This window comes from Typha angustifolia, chromosome 11 (assembly GCF_048772165.1).
Source record: "Typha angustifolia cultivar Huaian chromosome 11, ASM4877216v1, whole genome shotgun sequence".
In the NCBI taxonomy this organism is placed as follows: Eukaryota; Viridiplantae; Streptophyta; class Magnoliopsida; order Poales; family Typhaceae; genus Typha; species Typha angustifolia.
This window is the reverse complement of record NC_133249.1, coordinates 12,961,062-12,987,585: the sequence shown is the minus strand read 5'-3', so window position 1 is coordinate 12,987,585 and position 26,524 is coordinate 12,961,062. Positions and strand designations below refer to the sequence as shown.

The following is a 26,524-nucleotide window of genomic DNA, read 5'->3' as shown; positions in this document are numbered from 1 at the left end:
ATCTTCCGTAACGCGGAGGGAGAGTTTCTTCAGGCGGGCTGGGAGCCGTGCCCGGGCACCTCGGCGCTTCACTCCGAACTCTGGGCTATTAGACTGGCGTTGAGGATGGCGAGGGGAGGTCCCAGGCTACAGGTTGAGTCGGACTGCACCGAGGCCATCAGCTGCATGCAGCAGCCAGAGCGCAGCCCATGGCGCGTCCGAAACCTGGCGCGGGAATGTGCGAAGCTAGCCAATAGTTTAGGTGAGGTCAGGTTATCCCATGTAGGGAGAGAGGCCAATGCAGTCGCTGACTGGGCAGCAGCGAAGGCCAGTTTGGCCTCGGGGTACTGCTTTGTGGCGCGTCTAAACAACGCACCACCGGATATCTGTAACCTGTTAGCTGTCGACGCGGACACGTGGCGACAGAAATTATAATCTAAAGCTGACCTCAGCTCTTTGCAGTCAAAAAAAAAAAAAAACTACTAGCAGTAATTCCTTGCCGAGGTGCACAAATTTTAGACTGAGTTGAGAACTTGACAAAAAAATTATATATAATATTTTATCTAATAACTTTTTGATCAATTAATTACCTTGGCCAAATCAGCTCGGTGGGTTTGCCTCGTCCACAACCCGAATATCTCAATGACACCAACAATTTTATACCAACGTCAACTACCCTTTTTTTTTAACATAAGAAAGATCAGCAAGCATGGCTTACACTAAAGATGGGGTTCCCTATAAAGATACTATATTAGAAGCCGTAGCAGGCTAGTATATAAAATGATCAGGTGAATGCAGAACATCTGGTAGATGTCATCCACTGATCCACCACAAGTTCACAACAGAGGAGACTGTTCCACTCCTTCAAGCACTCGAGCAAGCGACTCTAATAAATGGGAAGAGGAGCACCATTCCACTCCTTCAAGCACTCGAGCATTGGATCGAACACCTTCCCCTCGCAAATGGCAGCAAACACCTTATCAAACTCCTCCCCCGGCGACTTCACCTTCTCGCCTGTGAGGTACCCAGTTCCCAGCTCCTCCCTCACGAACTTGTACAGGGGATAAGACCTGCACTCCTCGATCCTGTTCTTGATTGCAGAAGTAGTCCTGTTCTCGAAAGCGATTCTGGCACTTTCCACCTCTTTCGGCAGTTGGGTCTTCAATTCCTCTTCGAAAGCTGTGATCTTTTGGAAGATGGAGGTGTTTGCCTCCTCCTCCTTCTCGCCATTTAGGAGGGCGTGCTCGACCAGCACCTGCCTCAGCTTCTGCATCAGAGGGTAGGTGGAGCTGCACGGGTCGTCGGCGTAGGCGAAGACGTGCTCGCCTTCGACGGCTCTGATGAGTTCCTTCTCGCAGAACCGGGAGGGATGGAGCTCGCCATTGACGTCCATCGTGAGGACTTTCTTCGCCACCTGGCTTACGGTGTTCCTCACGGCGGCCTTCAAGTTCTCCTCCAGATGCCTCAAATCGATAGCTTGGCAAAGGGCGACCAAGTAGGTAGAAGACATCAACTTCAAGATCTCGACGGCTTCCGCCGTCTTCCGCGACGAGATCAACCCGAGCGAGTTCACGTCCTGGTTGTGTTGCTCCGCGCTTTGGACATGGTTGGTCACCGGATTTGCGAGGAATTGGAGCTCAGAGCAATACGCCGCCATGGCGATCTCCGCGCCCTTGAACCCGTAGTCCAAGCTCGGATTCCGACCTCCAGAAAGATTCGAAGGCAGCCCATTGTTGTAGAAATCGTTAACAAGCTCCGATAACTGCGCAAAGATTAGCTTTCCAATGGCGGCGATCGCCAACCGAGTGTTATCCATGGAGACGCCAATTGGAGTCCCTTGGAAATTACCCCCATGGAGAGCTTTATTCCTGGAGACATCGATCAGTGGATTATCATTCACGGAATTGATCTCCCTCTCGATCGACTTGGTCGCGGCCCGTATCACTTCGATTTGCGGGCCGAGCCATTGCGGCGAGGTGCGAAGCGCGTAGCGATCTTGCTTCGGCTTTTGGAGGGGATCGAGCTCGTGAAGCTTCTTGGCGGCGCTCATGTAGGAACTGCCTGCCAGTATATGCTCCATGACGGCGGCCGCCTCGATCTGGCCTGGATGATGCTTTAGCTTGTGGGTGAGGTGGTCGGTGAACTCCGGCTTCCCTTGCATGACCTCGCAGAAGACGGCCGATAGAATCTCCGCGAGGACGGCGAGAACGTTGGCTTCGAAGAGAACGATGGAAGCTAGGCCGGACCCGACCGCCGTGCCGTTCACGAGCGCGAGGCCCTCCTTCGGCTGCAGCTCGAAGAAGCCACCGGAGATTCCGGCGAGTTCGAAGGCTTCGGCCGCAGTGTGGAGAGATCCGTCGGGGCCGATGGCTTTGGAGTTGGGACGACCGGTGAGGACGCCGGCGATGTAGGATAGGGGGATGAGGTCGCCGGAGGCGGTGATTGTGCCGCGGAGAGGGAGGCAGGGAGTGATGTTGGAGTTGAGGAGGTTGGTGATTGCTTCCAGGATCTCGAAGCGGATGCCGGAGTATCCCTGGAGCAAGGTGTTGATGCGGACCGCCATCGCCGCCCTCGTGGTAGAGGCCGGCAACGTGTGAGCTAAGTCATCGCCGGAGCCGAAGATTCCAGCGTTGAGGAATCTGCAACAAAAGTTTAGATATTTTAGAATATGATACATAAAGCTTGTAGGTGTTATAGACTAAGAAAAAGATTAGAATATCAAATTCGAATTTCAATATTATCAATTTAATTGGAACACCATTAAATTTTTACTCCCCCCCTAAAAAAGTAAATTGAATATTAATTCTAATATCTATGGAGAAAATCTAACTCATAATCTCTATTATAACATGATAGAATTCGAACATTGGACTATAGTAATTAGTAATGCATACATAAAGATAAAAGTGTGAAGAACATTTGGTCATAGTCAAGCTAACCCCAGCCATCACATTAAAGAGTTTTTGACCAAACTAGCTCTATTTTAAAATTTATTTACCAAAATAAATAACACCTAAACTTAAATATTAAAAGAGGTCTATTTTACTCTAGACCTACCATTTTGTAAGTAAAAACCTTTCTAGGATAAGGTATATAAAGCATTATCTAAAGCATTTGAATAAAAACACCAATAATATTAGCATTTTACTAAAAAAGATATTGTTTTGTAAGTATTTTAAGTAAAATATTTAACACTTAAACGTGTTAGTTAGAGCTAAATTCATATTAGTATTTAACTTTGAGTGTTACCTATTTTGATAAATAAATTTAAAAGTAGATCTATTTTGATCAACAACTCCATATCTTTATACCAGTTTGACTATATGCACGAAATAGTTCCAACCTAATCAACTGAACTAAATTAATTGCCTAACATCATTAAACCAAGATAATCATTCTAATAGCAAGTTGTAAGTCTAAAAGAATAATTAAAAGATGATTATAAATGCCAAGAGAATAATGTATCATGGAATGTTTGTAACGTAGTTGTGGGTAAATAATTTATTTTCTCTAATTGTGAATAACTTTCTACTGACATGGCAGAATCTTTCTGGACATAATCATGCATGTTTGCAGTTTATTAATTAGATAACAATGACATTTAATCAAAAAAAATTAGATAATAATGACACAGCTTCAAATTAAAATTACTAGTAGACTATAAGTGTGACAGGAAGGTATCTAACAATGATTATAGATTAAAATACATAACACAGACCTTTTCAAGTCTCAACTTATTAGCTAACATGGTATTATAACCAATTTGTTTTTCATGACATATATTAGAAATTTTTTTACATAATTGGCACAAAAGTTTTCAAATTTTATTAATTACTATAACATTCTTCAAAATATTATAATTACTACTGACATAATTGAGCTCTTTTAAACTAAAATCCAGTATCACAGTATAAGAAAATAAGGAACCTAAAAAGGGTACATAGTATAGTTGTCTGAATATGATAATTCCAAAGAGCAAAGATTTCAGTGGCAAAAATATTAGAAAAAAGAAAGCTATATATTATTGTTTCATAATTTGAGAATGATCTATACATATTACCATATAATAATTTACCTAATGAGTTCCTTCTGAAGAGCTCCTCCTTGCATGGTTCTCCTATGGGAAGTGGACCCAAACCCAGTGGTGACCCCATAACTATCAACACCCTTAGCCATGCTCTCCAATACCCACTCACTACTCGCTCTCACCCTCGGCCTCGCCGCTTCCGAGAGCTCGACCCTCACCCCCTCGCCGCTCATGGCGATCGCCGCCACCTGAGATATCTTCAAGCCCGCGCCCTCGAGCATAACCAGCGGCTTTCTGAACTCCTCAACCATAAGCCTCACCTCGTCGAGGTGGCTCCCGGCCATCGACTCCGCCGCCTTGGCCCAGTTGAGGGAGTCCTTGTCGTGGACCTGCGGCGCACAGTGCTCCATTTGGAAGAAGTAGTGGGTCGAATGAGAGGAGATGTTATGGAAATGGAGATGAGAGCTTTATTGATAATTTGAGGATGAGGGATGGGAGTTTAAATAGGAGGAGAAGGTTAGTTGAAGGGCGATGTGGGCCGTTGGATCTGCATGGGATCCGACGGCTAATTTGACTCTTGGACGAGAAGTTCAATTCGTCAACAATAGGAGGTTGGTGGGAGTACGATAAGCACACCTTCCGCCTTCCTTTCGTTTAATCGTAACACTTGGAATTAGAGTGAGTTTTATTTGCACTTAACTAACATCATTCTTTACCTACCATACTGGAGTCGGTAGATTTCTCCATCACCAAGAAGTTTATGGGTTCAACTCCAATTTTAAATAATTTATGAAAAAATTGTTCACTGATTTTGTGGCTTAGCTCGATTCGATTAATGACTCGATAATACAGTTAACTTGATAGATCAGCTCGGTAGCGCAACAACTTGGAGTAAGTTTTGATGGCGTTCGGTGAGACTTAATTATTGTATATCTAGTAGGATTGGCTAACTATTCTTAATTAAAAATTATAATTTGTTATAGTTTTTAACCTTGCAATTATTAATATACCTCTTGGTGAGGCAATAATTAATGCAACAACTTTAGTTTCTATTAAAATTTGGAGTAATAAGTATCACTTTCATTATTTCTTGATTACGAAACATGCACAAATCTCAAACAAAAACTTGTGGACAAATGAAAGAGATTATTCAATTCACCCCATGATCTCTTTTGGTTGTCATCTAGATTAGTAGTTGAATAACCTTTTCGGTTTCTCTCATTAAAGCGATCCACCCAATTCTGAATTGTGTTGTAGTTTAACCACCTCCATTTATTCATGCCATGCTCACTTAATTAAGAGGATTTTGATATAAACATGAGCTTATTTAACTCCTTCATCTTTTTAGTGTACTAATTTAGATTTAACTACCAATTAAAAAGATCATATATATATATATATATATATATATATATATAAAGAAGTGTCTTGTTAAATATTTATTTTATCTTATATAAGTCGTTAACTCAGTTGATAATTTCTAAACACATATAGAGACAGACTAAAAATAATAAAAAAAACTTAGTTGAAACAGTGGGCAACCAATCTAGAACGTTGCATGGCAATCCTATATATCCGTGGGCGAGGAATCTAGCTAGTTTGTGTTTGTTAAATGAGGAAGTACTTCAGAGAGCTTCATGCATATTAGATTAAGGGAGGAAAGGAACAAATCTTAATTCTCTTTTAATATTTCAGACAAGAATGGAGTGGCTGTTTATCTTCTTCAAAATTTCCTAATCCCCTTTTAGGAACCACTTGCCTGTTTAATTTGCTGTCAGATCACTAGACATCACGTTATCCGATCAGATGTACTCTACCTGCTCATTTGTTTTCATCACTCCTGGCTAGTAGGCAATTGGCATAATTTGGAGTTTTTATACACTTGTAGATAAGATAATGGAAGATTCGAGTAAATTAGGGTTTCATTAATTGTTATCGTTACGGCGCTAATAACCGATTTTATCATTTGAATGTTAATTTTGTATACATAATAAGAAATATTTCAAAGAAAAAGCTTCCGAATGTGATCAATTTTAAGCATCATGAGAACTGTTTTAGCTTCTATCTATCGATGGTCGAGATACATAACCGCGATATCAAAATAACACAAAATAAATAAGAGGGTATATCTAAAAATTATAATAGTTAGGGATGAGATTTTTCTATTTGTCTTAATATTTGAAGTCATATTTATATATACATAATTTATAGATATAAATATATGTTGAAGCATAATATCTGAATCAATATTCATATGTCTATATAATTTTAAATATTATAAAAATAGTGATATAAAAGACTATTTCTATACATTACATGAATATTTAATCTACTTTTTGTATACATTTTATTACATGCGTTATATATTTCAATATAATATCATTAGTTCTTATCAATTCAAAAAAAAGTATCAATATATCCTATCTACACTCGTATTTATACCCATAGCTAATAATTTAAAGATAACATAATAAAACAACCTAATTAATTTATTATAGCATAGGATAACATATTAATCGAATTACCAGACAGAGAGAAAGAGATGGTATGGAGTCTTCACCTAACACAATCCATGGTCGCTAGCAACTGCTAATAATATTTAATTACGAGTCCAGAAATCAATGCTATAATCTACTGATCGATTTTCCAGTCAAAGAGCAGTGCCGTCCAAATCACGAAAGCTACGATGTTTCGTAATTTTAGGTAATATTATATCTTACAATTTTCTTTTCTCAGAAAAAGAAAAGACTATATTAAAATTTAAACTGGGTGAATACAAAAGTTTCCTCCCGCCAATGCTCCCATCCCAAGTACATCCGAAGCCTAAGCTTAAATAAGTCAATCTGTAGCATAATTAGCTCGCCTAAAAATTTAAGTAACTTTACGATTACTAAAATTGCTAGTTAGGGTTTTGATATCATCGATGATAGTAGAAATGGACCAAGGAGGTGTCTGATCCTTAGCTATAATATTGACCACCAGAACTGTTGAATCTATTTTGACCTAAACATTTGAAAAGTTAGCTTGTTTGTGTAGTGCTCCTTAGTGCTTTCCTAACGGCGATGGCTTCAGCAATCAACGTAGACTTGTATGACACACATCAAGCACCTACAATAATTGGGCTACCATTAGTCCGTTGGGCTATGAAGCCCATATCTTACGATTTAGATTGAGTTCACAAAGCAACTTATAATTCAAGAGAGTTAAAAATAAGCTTTATATGATTTAGAGAAGAGCATGCATGCATGCATATGTCTATATATTAAAAACCTCATCTAATATTCCCTAATTAGATGGTTCCAATGATGCCAGCTTGGTTTAGGATTAGTAGAGAGTATTAATAGCTTGTTAATTGGGATTAATTACCATGTGTTGGCCAATCAGGATGGAGACCATGTTCTCCAAAGTAAGCAAAGAAAGACATTTTTTTATAAAAAAATTTAATTAGGACCTCTAAATAGTAAGAGAATTGAATTGATACTTACTTAACTATAACAACTCATTATGAATAAAATGATGAGTATATACTTTATGCTTGCAAAACTTACTAGTTACAATGGTAATTCTGTCATTTTAAAATATTATTTTGTGTTAGTCATATTAATAAGAGTCCTCTAGTCATAGTCATGCTAATTATATTCTCCTATGGCCATGTGGCTCCAAACTTTAGAAGTTACCTTTTGACTTTAATAATAAACCGATAGACTTAAATGATATCAAAATAAAATTAAAATTAATTTGAATTTATTTGTTATTTATCGGAGAGTAAACTTAATTAAAAAATAAAAAAAATATTTAATTACTGAACTTGGGTAGGAGTTTCTAACTCAGAAACCCCCGTGAGCTCAATACAAGCAAGAGCTAAAAGAATATGTTGAGCTCCTCACCGACCAAGCCACACAAGAGATAAGTGTCTTGAAACATCACCTAAAGCCTACAAATATGGAGTTTTTGACCAAAATATTTTTATAATATATAATATTTATCAAACTAGAATATTTTTCAAATTATTTTCTACACTAGTACTATAGTAATCGCTGTCTGAGATAGCGATTTATATAGAAAAACTGTTAGAAAAATTATTGTCTTAGACAACGAACTTTCTTCACCACTATTTTGAAAGCGATTTATATAGAAAAAAATCGCTTTCTCCGAAAGTGATTTATACAGATGAAATGACTAAACTAGTTTGGAAAATACTTTTAAACAGTATTGTATTTTGAAGAATATTTTTTTACTGTAATAATATTTTGGTCAAAAACTCTACAAATGTGCAGGAGCCAGTAGTTTACTATGAAACAACTCCTGTAGGAAATTTTCAACTCACAGACTAACTAGGAGCTTCCACAACATGGGCTAATCTTTCTAATCATTCTTGTGTGGTCTTTGAGGAAGACATAGAAAGCCTTCCCATTTGGGCTACCTTATCATAAATATTCTTGTGGAATAATAGAAGGATGTTCAATTTAGAAAGAATTTTATGTGGGGTTATAGTCTCATTTATTTCTTCCTAATATATACCAACAATCTATAGGCTAAATCACTAGTATAGTCAAACTTTGAGCGGCCATTTAGTTCCCGGTTAGGATTTCCTTATTCTAGATTAAGAAACATTACTCTAGATTTATAATCAAGCATCAATTATTTATACTCTAAATTAGAAACACTATCATCTTATTCCGCACATAAAATTAACTATAATTTTACCTCTAATTTGACTAAAAAAATTCCATACATTGTCATTATTTCTCTCTACGCTCTCCTACCATTCACCTATCTCATCCCACAAAGCAAAAATTACCGCTCATTTCTCCTGCTACCCATCTATTTAATCTCTTACTTAAGTATGCAATGCATACCTATAAGAAATGGTAACACTTTAATTTAAAAATTCTAACTGCCAACAATATTCTCACTTCTTACTTATACTTTTACCTCAACTATATCTATCAAATTTAGTTATTATACCAAATATTCTAGTTTACAACCAAACACCCAACTTCCATACTCTAGATTTTTGCTCCCCCTTAACCAGCAACTAAATGTGGCAGTAAAAGAGAATGTAAGCTTGTTCTTTGGCTGCTATATTAGAGTATTAATATTTTTTTCAATAAATAAGAATTTTGTAGTAGTGAATTTCCATATTCATATTCTTTTATTACTCATCTACATTCTAGATGCTCACTTGGATTGATTCTATCAATAAAACCTTCACCCTGAAGTGGAGGGTTACTTCATTTGGTGGCAATTTTGAAAGTGAGAAACAATATCATTTTCAACAAGCAAGCTCTACCTAAACATAATGTGACTGTTTCCTAATTATGTAAGCTCTAATCTTATCTCTATTAATTTAATCTAATTGATCTAACTTAGGAGTGAAAAAGGGTCGGATTAATTCTGACTTGACCCGCTATCCAATCTGATTCAGATAAAAAATTTCTATCCGATTTGGATACGGATAGAATTAAAAAAAAAAATCAGATACAGATTCAGATACGTATTACATATAATTTTTGAATTCGGATATATATATTGGATATTCATTTACCCCACATATTTTTTTTAAATAATTTATAGTTTTAAGTTTTCTTATTTAAATAGTGAATATTGATATTGTTATTAATGATGTGTTATATATTATTTGTAGAGATTACTTTTTCTATATATGTATTTGATATACAAATTTTATATGCAATAATTATTCATTTAAAATTTGATCACCGTTTAAGATCCGATCCTCTATCCGAAAATTATCTTTTTAGTTAGGATATAGTTAAATTTTGCTATCCGTCCAATATTCGTATCCGAACTAAAAATATAGATATAAATATAAGTTGAGCACTATCCGATAAGTTTTCACCCCTAATCTAACCATATTTTTTCGAAAAAATAAAAATAAAAACACTTTGAAGTAGTATGTCCCAATTAAGGGAATTTGGAGGGGTATATGCGAAAAAACAACCCCATCATCAAGTGACTCAATCTCTTTCAACTTCAGACTAAGGTGGCCAACTGGACCGATAAATAATTTTAAAAAGGCCCCTGCAAAGAGAGAAACTTTTTCCGGCCCAAAAGATTGGGCATTGAAACATTAGGTTGTTTTTGCATGTATACCCTTTACAAATCTCTTATTTATGTGTGAACCCAAAAAATTGATAGTTTCCTGTCAATTTAACTTAAAGTAAAAATAAAAATAAAAATACCCTTATTCATTTCAATTAAGATTGTTTATGACATTTCATCTATTAAATTCTCACAGTTATAATTTATATATGTCAAAAATACCGTAAAGGGTAGCCATTTAAAATCATAGATTTCTAGAGGTGCCTATGCAAATATAAAATTAATTAAAAGACATCTACGTAAATAATAAACTTTAGAGAGATATATGTATAAAAAATCTGAACATTTATTAGGTCATTTACATGAAAATGGTTTCCAATTTTACGACACAATCCATCTCTTCGTACTTTATATTTTACAACAACCTCACCAGATTACTGCGATGATATATACGAATTCCTTATTTACTATTTAGCAAATCAAGATAATCTTAGAATGTCAAAGAAAAAAAGAAGACCATTTTAATTCTAACAATTATGATTAGAAGCAAATGAACCAATTACCCAACTTCGTTAGCAGAAGGATATTATAATAATTTTCCTATTCTATGTATCTAAATCTTAGGCAATGATATCACTCCTTTGCTTAAGTAAAAACGAATGAAATATTAAAAAATCAAAAGCAAAGATGAACGCCAAGATTTTAACGTGGAAAAATCTAAACGGGAAAAAACAATGGATCTAAACTCAGATCAAAACCGATCACTAGAATAGTAGCAGTTACAAGACTGACTCATAAAACAACTCATCGATCCTCACGACTTTGTTCCTCTTAGTCTTGTTCGCTAGAACCCACGATTCACCGCTTCTTGTGATTGATATCCAACTTCAGTAGCCCTCGAGATTGATCATTTGTCTAGATAGCTCTTAAAACGAAAATTTAATGCCTTGTAGAAGATACGGATCTTATTGGTTGAAGAAACGATGTAGCCTTAAGAATTCTCTTTTTAATTGCCTTCACCAACCACCTTAGAATTAGGACATCATAATGCTTATATTTGTACCTAAGATAGAGCTAAATCCAAGTCATATCCAAAATCATGAAAGTCCAAAATTTGCATATTATGCAGGTGTGTTTGCGTTCGAACAGCCTGAACGCATTCTCTATATGTGCGAACTCCTAAGAGCGCGTTCGAATGCGGTGTGAACACAGAAACCTTTTTTCCTTTGGTCTTACAATTCTTCAATCCAAATACTTTCTAGACTTGTATAAATACCCATATATATGTATAAAAATACTTAATATATTTTGTACACAATTTCCAATACTAAAAACCTAACATAAGTATCAAGGTAAATAACACCTCTGCTTATGATCTAATCAGTCTGATCCACTAATTTACTACTATACTCGTCTAATTTTTCTAAAAAATTAAAAATAAAAGAAAAAAGAAATAATCGAAATCTTATGGGCCTCACCTCCAAACTTCTAGATTCAAGAAATCACTTTTTATCTCCCAAAAGTTAGAGGTATATTGTCTCCATCTCAATCCTCGGACATCAAAATCACAATCCCACCAACCTCCATCTTTCTTTCTTTTGTGGTAGCTTGCCAACTTCTATACCCCAGTAATGTGATTACTTCTCACGTATAATTAGTCTTCTAATTGCAAACTTACCTAAATTTGCACGAGCTAAACAATTTAAGTGGACTATGAGTCAAGAATATTAAAACCTCATGCCTAATTTCTCTTTCACTCTAGTCTACAAGTTTGTAATGAAGTTTAAGTCTAATGATTTGTTTTCATTACATAGATTAAACAACTGGGTTATAAGAAATGGATCGTAGCATGTCAAATTTCACACGGAAGGACATAACAAGCTCAAATTATGTGCACATAAAGTTGTTAGAATTTGGGATTATTTTATGTGATACTTTCAATATTCTTTTTCTTTCTTTTAAAATAAGACTAAACTGATCCCCATAAAGAGAAGAGCCTAATATTGATCATGCGTTAGTTACATGATATTTTTTAAATTAAAAAATCTAATGAATAACTAATGGAAGGAGCATTTTAGAGGTTTTACATAATTACAAGGGTTTAGTAGGTCACAAAAAGTAAATTAGAAGTCTATGCAACCGTTTAAGAGGTCTAGGTATAATTATCCCTACCATCTAGAAACATAGAAATTATTTTTTTCTAACAATTTAAGCATGTGTTAGTTGTGAAAATAATGGTGGATTCTAATTTTTAATACTAAAAGAAGAATGCTAATACTAATATAAGTTAGTCTAATATTTAATTCAATACTAGTACAATGAATAATAATTATATTTGATGTGATATAAAGTTAATATTAAAGTATAGAAGAATAATAAAGTTGTATTTAGAGTTAGTAATTCTTTAAACCAAATGATGAAAATATTATTGAGTATATGTTAAAATATTAATAGTAAAATTTTTTTTTGAAATAATATTATTTTTTATTATAATATGAGCTTAAAATGTTCGATATATTTGCATTAAGAAAAATACAAACTTACAAATGCACAGTAATGTATAACAATGTATAACAATACAGTGGCTAAGCAATAATTATGTAATGCGTAGTAATACATTATAGTGCGTGAGAATGTGTGGCTATACAGTAGTTGTGCAATGCATAACAATGTATGGCTATGCAGTAGTTATGTAGTGCGTGACTATGCTGTGTATGGTAATACATTATGGTGTATGGCAAAGTATTGCAGTGTGTGGCAATGCGTGGTAGAACAGATATTTATGTGACGACTATTTTCAAACAAAAGAGTAAAAGGAGATAGAAGAAATTTCAACTGTAGCTGAGGTGGTATCTAATTAAGTGACGTCTAATCTAAGGGTAATATAGTAATTATGAGTTATTATTAAATTATTTTTAAAATTTGTATTGAATAAGATGAGAGAGAATAAGAAAACTAATATATTATTTGGATACTATACTAGAATAAGAAAACTTATTCTAAAATCTATTCTTAAGTGAACGAGGTCTAAGCTTTTAGAGTGAGCATTAAGTTAATTGACGCTAAATAGAATTTCCACTATAAATATCTTTTATATAGAGATAAATTTTCACTATTAAACAACACTTATGCTTAGGATAGGATTTGAATACTTTCCCTCTAGCAGTGCTTAGTCACTGGGCTGTAGTAGTGAGTTTTTGTGATTGTTACTTTATCAAAATTACCCTACTATTATGCACCTTCAGGGAAATTTTCCAATCCAAATTATAATAATATGCTCTAAATCTCTCAAGAAATAAAAGGGCATGTTATGATTTGACGAGTCGAGTCAGTTGAGTCAATCAAGTCAAATTGAGTTAGCTTTATCTTATCATTTTGAATTTCAAATAAATCAGATTAATCCTCATGTGGATCTGATCTGCTAGGTTTTCTACTCCTATAAATAGTAATAATCATGTGTTGATAATAAGGGTGGAGTGAGAATTGAGTTAAGTTATTTTTATTATCTCGTCTTTATCTTTTATCATGGCCATTAAATTGTCCTTATATTTCAAAGAGTAGATCCTAGCTATAGAATTATTCAAGCTTCCAACCACCATCTTCCTCCATAAGCCACCCTATTTTATGCCTGTCCACTACCACTCTTGGCCATCTATTACATTCTGACGACTGCTACAATATCGGTTATTTATCAATATGTCGTTTCTGATCTATGTTCACTATTTTATTTTTATCTTTTTATCTATTGGGACTTTCGATTTATGTGAAACTAAAACCATTAGATTTGTAAATCGCGAGGTTACCACCACAAAAAGTTTCATAATTTTCTTAGTCCACATCAACCTAAATCTGGTTCGTAACATTGGAATTAGAGCCGACATTCCTCGGCCAATGGTTAGCACAAGATCAAAGAAGGTGAACGAGGAAGGAGCAACCGTGGATGACTAGGAACTCATTTTTATTTCTGTGGGTGTGTCCTTGGCATTGCCACCACCACCAGCAGTCCCCGGCGTGGGCAAAGACATTAATAGAGTCTGTAGACTTGTTGAGAGAATTATCCAAGGAGAGCTCTAAAAGTATCGAGAAGGCTCTCAAAGCCTTGACAATAATTATTCGGGCTCGTTACCACCCACCCGTGTAGCCAACGCCGTCGGCCACGTTAGAACCAGCCACCCCAAAGTGAGGTAAACCCAAGCCGTGAGGGAGGGAACCAACTGAGTGAAACCGCAGCCTTGACCCCTCCTTTGGCTGTAGTGGAGGTCCCTCCACCACCGTAGACCCTCTCAGCCCCCTATTTCAGGTCGGAGAAGCCCCCAATGGTGGCTCCGACATTGTCTTCCCCTGCCATGGTGGAAGCTTGGGCCCGGAACACTAGACTTCCACTGGTGGTGATCCAAGTGCTCTTGGCCCAAAAGACGACATTCAGTCCTTTCCAAAGGACCCCCCCACTCAGTCTAGGCTTGCGGTAGTCGCAATAGACAACTGGAAGAGTGCCATTAACGATGCTCTTCACTGTAGCGAACCCAAGCTGCATGGCCATGGGTTTGACAATCCAGCAACCACTAGCGACCACGATTGGCCTCCTTGGACCGACTACCATCCAATGGTGGTCGCCGCAACTGTTGGAGACCACTACATGGCTGAACTCGACTGCCACGCTCGCGATATTACTACCCAAGCGAGACCACGCCAGGGTGGCTTCTATAGGCCTTATCACCACCTTGGCTCCACGACAGTAGGACTATGGCCACCAATCGTAGCCACCGGCGACGCGCCATGGCCACCGCTGCTTCAAGTCGAGCCCGAGATTGATTATTAGCTTCCATCGCCACTCGTCGCCACAAGGACCTACTAGATGTCGACTACCATCGGCCAAAAACCTTGCCTAGCTGATGCCAGCACTCATGTAGCCCATAGCGGTGCCCCTAGGCCAAAAAATAATTTCAGCCATAGAGTTAGGTTTTTGACTGTTGAGTATGAGAGATGAAGTGCACGTATATTGATGCGTGCTGGATTTTTGTGATCCAACTCTATCACCTTGAGTGAACCAGTTTTGGACTTATATGTATGACCTCGAGCCCGAGGATGACTGGTGGAACGATTTGGTGGACCTGCGTTAACTAATTGAGTCGTATTCGCATATAGACCCGTGGGCCTACAAGCATGATGTAAATTGGAAGATCCAGCTAGCGTACTTAGTCACCTTGAGGACAAGGTGTTGAAAACGTGGTGAATTATTTTGATCTGACCACAGGAGTCGAGTCAAATTAAGTTAAGTAGTTAGTTTTATCTTATTATTTTAAATTTTAAATAAATCAGATAATCCGCATATGGATTCGAACCGCTAAAATTTCTACTCCTATAAATAGGAGTGGTCATGTGTTGATAATAAAGGTAAAATAAGAATTGAGTTAAGTTATTTTTATTATCTCATCCTTATCTTTCTAGAAGTAGATTATAATCATAAGACTCTTTCAAACTTTTAAACCCTAGCCATCATCTTCCTCTACAAATTATAAAAATTATCATAATTTTTTCACGTCCAAATCAATCCAAATCTAGTTCGTAGTAGGCAAGGATTTGGTCTATTAAAAATCGTGGGAGAATAGATTAAGATGGTCTAAATTTCAAACATGGCCAATCCTTATCTTATTCCTATTTATACTATCTCTTTCTTTTGGTGCGGTGAAGCCGCACATTCTATTATAGCCATCAATCAATGGGCATGCTCACATATGATATACCTTGTTGTCTATTATCAAATAGTTTAAATATATTAAATTTAAATTATTTATTTTAAATAGATCGGCAAAATTAAGCTCATATCCTAGACTTGTATATATATTTAAAAAAACTTAGGCTTTGTTTAATTTGAGACTAAGCTCCGAATTCGATTAATTAGTCTTATTTTTTTGTCTTGATTTTTTAGAGAGTAAATTTGATTAGATATTAAAAAGATATAAAGATGTTTGATTATTGAATTAGTTTAGAAGTTTCTAAATCAGTTCTTAAAGAGAACGAAGCCTTATTTCCTACAGTAAAGTGGTTCTACCTGTATATAATCAAATAGAAACATCTAATGAGTAAAACAAATAGAAGCATTAATGAGTCATGAATATAGGGAAATGCAATTATATTGAAAGTGGTCTAAATCTCTTCAATATTTATATTATAAACTAACTGAGTGGATATCAAACAAAGTCAGAGTGAACTATTTTGATCATAGCCTACAAAGCTAGATTGTGATACTGGTCAAAGGCTCAAAGCCAACAAAGCTTCAACGATATTATCTTGACTCTTATTAGAGCACATACAAACAATAATAATTGAAAACTTTAATAGGAAATCAAGTAATTCCATCCTTTTCATCACAAAATGATGTAGAAGTTCTTCACTGTCTATATAATAAAATAATTAAAACTAGAGATGGCATTCTTATTCATTTTCTATGCAATTTATGCACACAGAGACGTCTAAGACACGAAGAAGTATATAAATTTGAATTAAACGAGCGAAGATTCAAATACAGGTATAATTGAATCAATATTCTTGTTTAGAAACTCTAATTGAGTCAGGCTCATATTTGTATTATCATAATTTGATCCGAATCCGACCAACCGGACCCGACCTCAACCCTAATTCTATATTCATTGCTCTCTCTCTCTCTACTTTCTCTCTCTTGCCCAGTTTTGCTGCCTTTGGTTCCATGACAAGTGACCATCCATCCGATCTAACGTCAGAAGAAACTTCCACTTTTAGCAATTGGTGGGCCAAAAGCTTTGAAGATTATCCCACCAATGGATGCATTAAATTAGTCCGACCAAGCAAAGTAGGGCGACCTTTTTAAAGTCTTCCTCCAAAGATTAATAAAACTTCAAACAGATTAGTAGCATCATTAACTAATACTAGCAAATGCTAAATACTTCACATGCCCCTTAATTTACTCCTCAATTGACTCAGTTACAATAAATACTAGGAAAATTTATAATAAAAAAACCCCTTTCATTTGCTTTTATTATTATTAAATCATCATCATATATATATGATGAGTTAATTTAATGTAACAAATGAAATAGATGGTTATATTAACATAAGTAGAGGTATTTATAATCATTATGTATATAAGTTAAGGATTAAATTAATGAGGTGTTAATGTTAGTAACAGTAAAGGCAGAAGATAGGATCTCTAGAAACTAATTAGTATTTTAGAACATTTGTAACCTTACAAACTAAGTTATATTGATTAGTATTTCATTACAAATATAATTTAATTTTTCTAATCAAATCCACAACCACTAGACAGAGAGATGGAGCCAAATCAACTTGAGATGCACTTTTTGTTATTTAATTGGGAAGAATATAAATAAGGGACATGATGGAGTTTAATTTTGGTCTATGAGATGGCAACTTATTAAAAAGTGGGCCAAAGTTTGACCCTTTTGTTATCACCACCTTGTTTTATTGTCTCCCTAAAACAATATTTGGGTCCAAAATAAAAAGTTAAATAACAACAAGTGCTCCATTTCTTTAGGTAGGTTGGCTGCCACTTTGCTTAAGCCCACAGTGATATGAAACATCCCCCTGAGATCAATTATTACCCCCATCTTAGGGTAACAAGCATTAATAAGCATGATTCCTAATCAACTCTCCAACACTTTAACATGAATGTGTAAGTATAAAGCTCCGCATGCTTTGACTTTTCTTAGTGGCGGTTTATAATTTGATTAGGTAGTAAGTTTGTAGTGTAAGTTTGTGTTTATACTTGCGAATCAATCTACGCCCCTTATGCGTTATACCCTTTCCCTCTCTCTCTCTCTCATTCTTTTATGAGTTTTATGTTAAAACTTATATCTTTTTACAAATCACACATTATAATTTACTTATTTTGTTATCACATTTCGTCTTCGAGGGCTTTGTAACTCGATTCTTTTTTTCTATAATCCTTATTTAACACTGTGGGTTATCTTATACGATGGTAGAAAATAAATATTTTATTATAATATATAAAATGATTTATAAATATCTAAATTTATCATGTCTCCTTCATCTTTTTTTTTTCAAAAAAGAAGAAGAAAAAAAGGGAGGAGGAGGGGGAGGGGAGAAGATGAGAAAATGAGGCAACGACAGTGATGGTGGAAGAGAACGGTGAGGATATTTCAATAATTCGATCGATGTTAGTCTAAGAATTATAAAAAAATAAAGAATTTTAATTATAAAATTCTCAAAAATAAGAATGAATTATAAAATAAATAAACTAAGGTGTGATTTATAAAATTCTTACAAATATCTCGTAGAACTTATTTACTTGAGAGTGAGTATAAGGTAGTTTGAGCTACGGATGTCATTTCAAGCATAGTCGTTGTCTAAGATAGCTTCTTCAATTCATGTCAGTAGCCGACAGTGGGCGGAGAACCACATGCACCTTAACAACAGAGAGCTATCTATGGTCCCCCTTAATTGTACAAATTATATCAATTCATATATTTCATAGGATCTAATGAAATATTACATTTTATTTACTAAGTCTAAAAATATTCCTAACAATATTAATACTTCTTTTTTCCCCCAGTAACAAGTTACATGGACTCGTGATGGAATAGATATTAAAAATTAATTAGTAATTAAATTAGAACATCATAATTAAAATTATTATAATATTTAGTTGCTATTCTAAATAAAGAATTATCCTTTAGGCGCATCCAGCTCGGCCCGGCTACAATCTCTTGGACGAGGGACAGTAGAGTCGAGACGACGTCTAATAAATGGTGGGCGGCGAACAGTCCAATGAGTTGACAAAAGTGTCGAAATTATTTAAATAAATAATTAAATAAATAAAAATAATTTGTGGACTTCGATTCGATTCCCACCACCGTTGAGAGAGAAGGTCAGTGCGGTTTACTCCCCGAACAAATGGAAGAAACCTTTTCGATGCGGCCTTGCCGTCAGATCAAACGTACGGTCAGGATGGAGTGGTGTTCTTCTCATCCTACGGTGGATATTGATCATCTTTTGCGTATACCACCCTGTGTTTGATAGAAATTTTGCTACTGTTCGATTCCTCCGTTAGGATTGATATTTTTAATTTGAGATAATAAATTCTTTCTGATTCTTATCGACCTCGTAATCTCAAATCATCAATATTTTTGTATAATGTTTTCTTAATGTGAAAAAAAATGTAGAGTGAAAATATAGAGTTTTAGGTAACGGATTTATAATGTATTTTATATTTTAATAAAAATCTGAAAAATGTAGGGTTTAATAAAGATAAAAAAAGAAGTGAAATCTAAAATCCGGGTATTGGAAGGTGTGATTAGTAAATAGTGACGAGCAGTGGTTGTAGCATAAATTTTATTTTTACAGGGGGTTATATGAAACTTTACCGTACTAATTAATTCCTCTTGCTACCTCATTCTACGGTTTATTCTCTCTCTCTCTCAAAAGCTGCTTGCAAAGGTCAAAACTACTTCCCCTTCTTCCTATCTCTCTAAAATGGTGGTGGCTCGAAGAAAGAGAGGAGAGATCTCTCGTTTGAATCTGGCTCAATAGATCTCCGTGCGGGGCGAGGGTAGGAGAAGAGAATGGAGAGTATGTGGAGGAAAGCGAAGCTCGCGCTGGGATTAAACCACTGTGTCTACGCTCCCAGTACTCTCGGCGACGCTTCGCCGTCCGACGAGCCCTCGCTGAGGTCCTCGCGTCCTGCCTTGGCTTCGCCGGCGTCCTCGGCGTTTTCGGTTTCCCGCGCTTTTTCCAAATCCGGAAGCAGATCCTCCAAGGTCTGAGATCTTTTCTCCAATACCCACATGAAGATCGATTTTTCCCCCTCTTTTTTCTACTAAAAAAGAAGCTTAATTCTAGAGATTCAACAGCAGTTTCCGTAAAAAAATTGGGTTAATTTCCTTCTGTTCTGCAATTGCTTTTCTTGGTCTCGTTGGTGCTCTCTCTCTTTTGCAGCTGTGCTCCCTAATCATGGAAATGAGTCCATGGCGTTTTGCTCTTTTCTTTTCCCTGGGGGTCCTCTCTCTTTTATTTCCGCTACTTTTGCTGGGTAAAGTGCACTGAGCCTTTTGAGGACCAGCCCCATTTTGCCTATTAGAAAAGGGTGCTTTCCTTCAGATTTCTCTTTTCAATAACTCCTGCATAGCCTCAATGAGAAAGTCACTTCTTTGATCGACATGATGCTGTTTTCATTATGACTTTTCTCTTTCCATACGTGATACTTGAACATCTTAGCCTGCATCCTTAGTATAATCTAATGGTTAATTATAAATTAGGATAAGATATGGCTGCTTTCTTTACCCATTACCTAGATTGGTAGCTAGTACGAGTTTTAAATGTGAAAATATATTAACCTCCAGCTCTCGACATTGATGATTGAACTTAGGTGGGAGATTCCGGAATATCACTGATTCTGGTTCAATTGTGCAATAAGTGCTAAATGGTGTTCTGTATCTATAAGTTCTTATGCACTCACCTGCTATTTTTACTGTTGTTAAGAGATGCCTCGTGCTATCTATGTAGTTAGAAGTGGAAATTAATCAATAATTATTTCCCAGAATATAAAACCCAGTTTGTTCTGCGATAGGGCTACCTGTTCTTGTTTCCAGGCTTCCTTCGCATTCATTTATATGTTTATGCTCCTGGCTGTGTGTTGTTCCTTTTTGAAATCTGGTTTTGGCAATTCTAACTCTTACAAATTTTAGAGGATAAAGAAATTACCACTGTTTAATGAGGCTAATATTCAAGGCTCTTAATTTTGAATTTCTAATGCATCTTTTGAGTACAGAATTTACTGATATTACTATCGTGAGATGATCTCTCAAACTTTATAATCCCAAGTTTTTGCTCTCTCTCATCTTTTTCTCTGATTGTTTATATGCATATTATGATATTAGTGAAATAGACCTTTAAAGGTAATGTTGTATCTTTTTGAGATATGTGTCTTTCTTTTGGATCTTATAGTACTAAAACAGCCTGTTAGATTACTTGTATATTTTCCCATCCTCATCCAAGTCTTTCTGGAAATTCATACTGCTCCCCAGAAAAATGCTGGTTTTTTTTACTTTCAAGGTGAAGTAAGCTGATGATAAATGGATTGTTTTGCAAAATTTTCATGGACAAATAGACAGTGAATTTGATAATCTTGTGTATGCTGTTAACCAGTTGTGCATTTGTTGTTGCGGTTATTTTCATTTATATATTATGACGAATAATTTTAGTTTCATGTACTATCCAAAGTATCCTTTATTAACTGCTTGATTATTCTCTATGATTATAGGCTTGTATATTGTAAAATTTCTGAGCTTGGTCTTTCAATTGTTTTTTTAATTTTCAGAAAACATGTTCTATTTGTCTGGCTGCCATGAAACCTGGACATGGTCATGCTTTATTCACTGCAGAATGCTCACATTCCTTTCACTTCCACTGTATTGCCTCAAGTGTAAAGCATGGCAACCATGTCTGCCCAGTTTGTAGGGCCAAATGGAAGGATATCCCGGTTCTAGGTTCCCTTTCCTCTGAGTTCCCTCACGGAAGAGCAAGGGTTAACCCGGTCAATTTGCAACAGGATGAAGGCAATATGAATATCCTGAGGCCTCTTCCTCGTGCCATTTCATCCAATAGACAGCATTATCGGATGCCTGTCTTTCAGGATCTGGATACTAGCATTTTTGATGATGACGAACCCTTGGACTCCCTGTCTGAAGTAGCTAAAGAATCTCCACAGGGATGTATAAAGACCGTAGAGATTAAAACATTCCCAGAATTTTCAGAAATTGTACAGTCTTCTTCTGAAGAGAACTTTACCATTCTGCTCCATCTAAAGGCTCCACTAGCCCAAACTTTGCAGACTTCCAGTGGTTGCCTGCAAGATAATACCTCAAGAAATTCTCGCGCTCCTGTTGACCTTGTCACTGTGCTTGATGTCAGTGGAAGCATGTCTGGTACCAAGCTTGCACTGTTGAAGAGGGCCATGGGTTTTGTGATCCAAAATCTGGGCCCTTCAGATCGGCTATCTGTCATTGCCTTCTCATCAACTGCTCGCCGACTCTTTCCGCTTCGTCGGATGTCTGAATCTGGTCGCCAGCAGAGCTTGCAAGCTGTCAATTCACTGATATCTAGTGGTGGGACCAATATTGCTGAAGGCCTCAGAAAGGGTGCCAAAGTTATTGAAGAACGTAAGCAAAAGAACCCTGTCTGCAGCATCATGCTTCTTTCAGATGGGCAAGATACATATACAGTCACTCCCACTACTGGCATGGGGCAGCAAGCACAGCCAAACTATCAATCTCTTGTGCCGCCCTCCATTCGCAGGAATTCTAGTCACCAGGTACCGGTTCATGTATTCGGGTTTGGTGCGGACCATGACTCTGTCTCACTGCATTCAATCTCGGAGAGCTCAAGTGGGACCTTCTCTTTCATTGAAGTGGAGGCTGCAATCCAGGATGCATTTGCCCAATGCATCGGTGGGCTTCTGAGTGTAGTGGTGCAGGAGATGCGTGTTGAGGTAAAGAGTGTGCACCCAGGTGTGCAACTTGGTAGTATAACATCGGGCAGCTATGCTAGCCGAATTGCAGATGATAAGCGAAGTGGACTGATAGATGTGGGAGACCTGTATGCAGATGAGGAAAGGGATTTTCTTGTATCAGTTAATATTCCCCCGGCCTCTCAGGAGACTTCATTGCTTAAAATAGGATGTATTTATAGAGACCCTATGACAAAGGAGGCCATCAATGTGGATGATGTAGAGGTGAAAATCTCCAGGCCATTCTTTCTCACAACACGTGTTATGTCGATTGAGGTAGACCGTCAGAAGAACCGTCTGCAGGCTGCTGAGGCAATGGCAAAAGCAAGATCTGCTGCTGAGAATGGTGATCTCCCACAGGCTGTGTCCATACTTGAAGATTGTCGTAGAACACTTTCAGAATCTCTTTCAGGGCAGTCAGGTGATCGGTTGTGCATGTCATTGAATGCTGAGTTGACGGAGATGCAAGAGAGGATGGCAAATCGCCAAAGATATGAGGCATCCGGCAGGGCATACGTTCTGTCAGGTTTAAGCTCTCACTCATGGCAGAGGGCAACTGCACGCGGAGACTCAACTGACAGTAGCAGCCTTGTACAAGCCTACCAGACACCATCCATGGTTGATATGCTGCAACGATCCCAGACAATGAGTCCTTTGACTCAGCATCCAACTCGGCGGATAAGGCATGCAAAGTCTTTTCCAGCGCGACCACACCCGAGGTAATTTGACATTTGTAATTTTGGAAGAGAAGGATTTGCTACTATTTTGTCTAGTACTACTGTAATTTTTTTTTTCTTTTTTGTTGTTTCGGGTGGTGGGGTTGGTACAGTGGAGATTGGAGAAAGTAAGATAAAGTGAGGTTTAGAGGTGTTTACTCAGGTGGTGGGGGTATAATTATCTTGTAAATCAATAAGGTGGGGATGTTGGATAAGTAGATTGTGATAATTCAGGTTGGGGTGGAGATGGAAGAGATTGACTTGGTGGGTAGTATATGTTCTCATAATATATCTCAGGTCAGGTGGTCTTGTGTTGGTGTACATGAAAGAGAAGGTTCAACCTATGGGGGTAATACTTCTCATGGTATATGTCAACTAGTTTTTCCTTAACATTTATTCCAATATTGGATGTGGACTTCTGTGAGATGGCAAAGTATCATCTATTAAGCAATCTATGATAAATGCACTTGAGCAATCTTTCTTATGCACAACCTGGGAAATGTTTTCTTTTTTATTAGATTCAATTTTTCCAACCTCTTTTAGGTGTATAATAATTTATATAGTGCTGAACTCAACTCCAACAGTATCAGCTTAATTGGAACACCGTTTCAATCTCTACTTGTCTCTCAACAAGAGAACAACAAATCTTATTTCTCACAATCCCTTCGTAGCCTAAAAATTCGTTTTGTTACTGAGGAAATCTTAGGATGAGATAATCCCTTACAATTATATTTCCCTTTCTAATGATTTATAACTACTCAAAAGTGGGATATTTTGTCATAAAAGAAAACAAAATCTAAGACTAATGAGAGAAATGGGATATTGATCATAGCTCAAAAAGAATATGAAACTAATCAAAAGGTTTAGTTACATTAAAAATCATTTAGTTTTTATATTATCTAAAATGAAGCATTTTCTCTTCTCCTTTATATAGATTGTAGCAATTTAGATAATTCAAACAATAAATTGTACGCTTTTATTATTTTAGTACGATATAATGTAAGGGTTGAATATATTCTTAAAAAAAAAACTCCAAAGTTAGTTGTAGATTCTTTGCTAAAAGAGAAGAGGAGGGAAAGCTCTTTTAACTGTAACGAACTAACGATGAGGGATTGCATACACTCATCATCACCACCACCACCACCATGGATGGAGATGGAGATGGATCGTACCATTTCTTATTACCGCTCCCTCCTCCGATCCTGCTCCGTCGGCCAGTCCCCTCCCATCCACGGCGAGATCGTCCACAACTTCCTCCTCAAGTCCGGCCTCCTCCTCCTCACCCCGATCTCCACCGCACTCTTCCATATGTACGCGGCCGTCAGCTCCTCCTCCGCCGCCGCGGTCCGATCCTTCCGCGACATCTCCCTCCCGTCCTCCGTCGACTTCACCGCCCTCATCTCCTCTCTCTCCCGCCGTCACTCCCTCCCCTCCGCCGCCCTCCGCCTCTTCCGCTCCATGCGCCGCGCGGCGGTCCCCCCAGACGCCGTCGCCCTCCTCGCGCTCCTCTCCGCCGCGGCCCGCCTCGCTGACCCCGCCGCCGGCGCTGGGGCCCATGTGCTCTTCCTCAAACTTGGCTTCCCTTTCTCCACCCCCGCCCGCAACGCCGCCGCCGACGTGTACGCCAAGTGCGGTATGATGTCCGAAGCCCGCCGCCTCTTCGACGAGGTCCCAGAACCCCCCACCGTCGTCTCCTGGACCGTCCTTCTCACTGGCGCGCTCCGGTGGGAGGGGCTCGATAGCGGGCGCCAAATGTTCGAAAGAATGCCCCAGAAGAATGAAGTCTCGTGGACTGTCATGATCGCCGCCTGCGTCGAAGCTGGCCTTGTAAGGGAAGCTTTCTCTCTTCTATCCCGGATGCTTTTCGGTTGCGATCCTGTAAGAAATCTCAATTTCATTAGTTCGTGCTCTCTGCTTTCCTCCTGCTCTCAAGCTGGGGATCTAACTCTTGGCCGCTGGATCCATACCCACATTACAAAAACAGGGCTTTTAGATGACGACCAACGCGTTGTGGTGGTGGGTACTGCTCTGATAGACATGTATGGCAAGTGCGGAAGGATAGATGCTGCCCGCAGATTGTTTGAAACATTGCAACAGAGAAATTTGGTGACCTGGAATGCAATGCTCAATAGTCTCTCGATGCATGGGATGGGCAGTGAGGTGTTGCATTTCTTCTCGAGAATGGTTGAGGAGGGAGGGCAGCAGCCAGATGATATCACATTTGTGAGTGTACTTAGCGCATGCAGCCGCTCAGGACTTGTCGAACAGGGTAAGAAGCTTTTCCAGGACCTCGGCCTGGTTTATGGCCTGACGCCTGGGGTCGAGCATTATGCTTGTATGGTGGATCTCTTGGGTCGTGCAGGTCAGTTGAAGGAAGCTGAGGCTCTGATCAGGGAGATGCCAGTCTGTCCTAATGAGGTCGTGTTGGGTTCACTTCTTGCCTCTTGTGGTCTTCACAGGAAGTTAGAAATGGGGAGGAAGTTCATGCAGGAGCTTCTGCAAATGGACCCACATAATACCGAGTACCATGTGTTGCTCTCCAATATGTACATAACCTCAGGGAGGCATGCCGAGGCTGACAATCTTCGACAGGTGATGAAGAGCAGAGGAATTAGAAAGGTTCCTGGTGTTAGTTTTATAGAAATTAATGGCTATGTACACCATTTCACTGCTGGAGACAAATCTCACCCGCTAACACTTGAGATTTATGCAATGATGGATGAGGTTATCCAAAGGTTGCGTCTTGCAGGTTACACCGCAGATGCTGCCTCTCAAATTTCTCATGTTCCTGATAGTTGCTTGGCAAATGAGGAGGAGAGAGAGGACAGAGAGCAAGCTTTGTTAGTTCACAGTGAGAAACTTGCCATATGCTTCGGTCTTCTTAGCACTAAACCTGGTGTGCCCCTTCGCATATTTAAGAATCTGCGCATTTGTTCTGATTGCCACTCAGCGATAAAGCTCATCTCTGCTATTTTCGAAAGAGAGATCATTGTTAGGGATCGGAACCGCTTCCACTTATTCAAAGAAGGTGTATGCTCATGTTCTGATTATTGGTGAGCAAATTTTCTTTGCAGTTTGCAGCTGATATCCCTTCTAAAGGTTGCCAGATACAGAAGAACTTAGATTAACTGCTCAATGTATCTCCATGATTCCATGGTTTATGCAAGTTATTCATACTGGCGGCACTGAGTTCTGAGTCTGGATTTATCACATCATAAA

The 26,524-nt window shown here is 37.8% G+C and overlaps 3 protein-coding genes across 3 annotated transcripts; 2 read left to right on the top strand and 1 right to left on the bottom strand.

The window, feature by feature from the left end:
- Window positions 1–588: 588 nt before the first annotated feature.
- On the bottom strand, window positions 589–4,463 carry LOC140771369 (phenylalanine ammonia-lyase 1-like). Its single transcript, XM_073112882.1, has 2 exons — window positions 4,055–4,463; window positions 589–2,618 (listed from the first exon to the last, which is right to left on the bottom strand). Exons 1-2 carry the CDS (start codon window positions 4,414–4,416, stop codon window positions 866–868), a joined length of 2,115 nt encoding a protein of 704 aa, XP_072968983.1. The 5' UTR covers window positions 4,417–4,463; the 3' UTR covers window positions 589–865.
- A 15,032-nt stretch (window positions 4,464–19,495) lies between these two features.
- On the top strand, window positions 19,496–23,817 carry LOC140769936 (E3 ubiquitin-protein ligase WAV3-like). The gene is made up of 2 exons (XM_073110849.1): window positions 19,496–19,842; window positions 21,402–23,817. Exons 1-2 carry the CDS (start codon window positions 19,648–19,650, stop codon window positions 23,310–23,312), a joined length of 2,106 nt encoding a protein of 701 aa, XP_072966950.1. The 5' UTR covers window positions 19,496–19,647; the 3' UTR covers window positions 23,313–23,817.
- A 592-nt stretch (window positions 23,818–24,409) lies between these two features.
- On the top strand, window positions 24,410–26,362 carry LOC140770616 (pentatricopeptide repeat-containing protein At5g15340, mitochondrial). The gene has a single exon (XM_073111870.1). It carries the CDS (start codon window positions 24,410–24,412, stop codon window positions 26,360–26,362), a length of 1,953 nt encoding a protein of 650 aa, XP_072967971.1.
- The last annotated feature ends 162 nt before the right edge of the window (window positions 26,363–26,524 follow it).

Excerpts from the sequence above, each read along its gene's own strand:
- LOC140770616 (XM_073111870.1), top strand. The coding sequence starts at position 24,410 with ATGAGGGATTGCATACACTCATCATCACCACCACCACCACCATGGATG.
- LOC140769936 (XM_073110849.1), top strand. The coding sequence starts at position 19,648 with ATGGAGAGTATGTGGAGGAAAGCGAAGCTCGCGCTGGGATTAAACCAC. Across the intron at positions 19,843-21,401 it reads CCGGAAGCAGATCCTCCAAG|AAAACATGTTCTATTTGTCT; the intron begins GTCTGAGATCTT and ends TTTAATTTTCAG.
- LOC140771369 (XM_073112882.1), bottom strand. The coding sequence starts at position 4,416 with ATGGAGCACTGTGCGCCGCAGGTCCACGACAAGGACTCCCTCAACTGG. Across the intron at positions 2,619-4,054 it reads CTTCAGAAGGAACTCATTAG|ATTCCTCAACGCTGGAATCT; the intron begins GTAAATTATTAT and ends CTTTTGTTGCAG.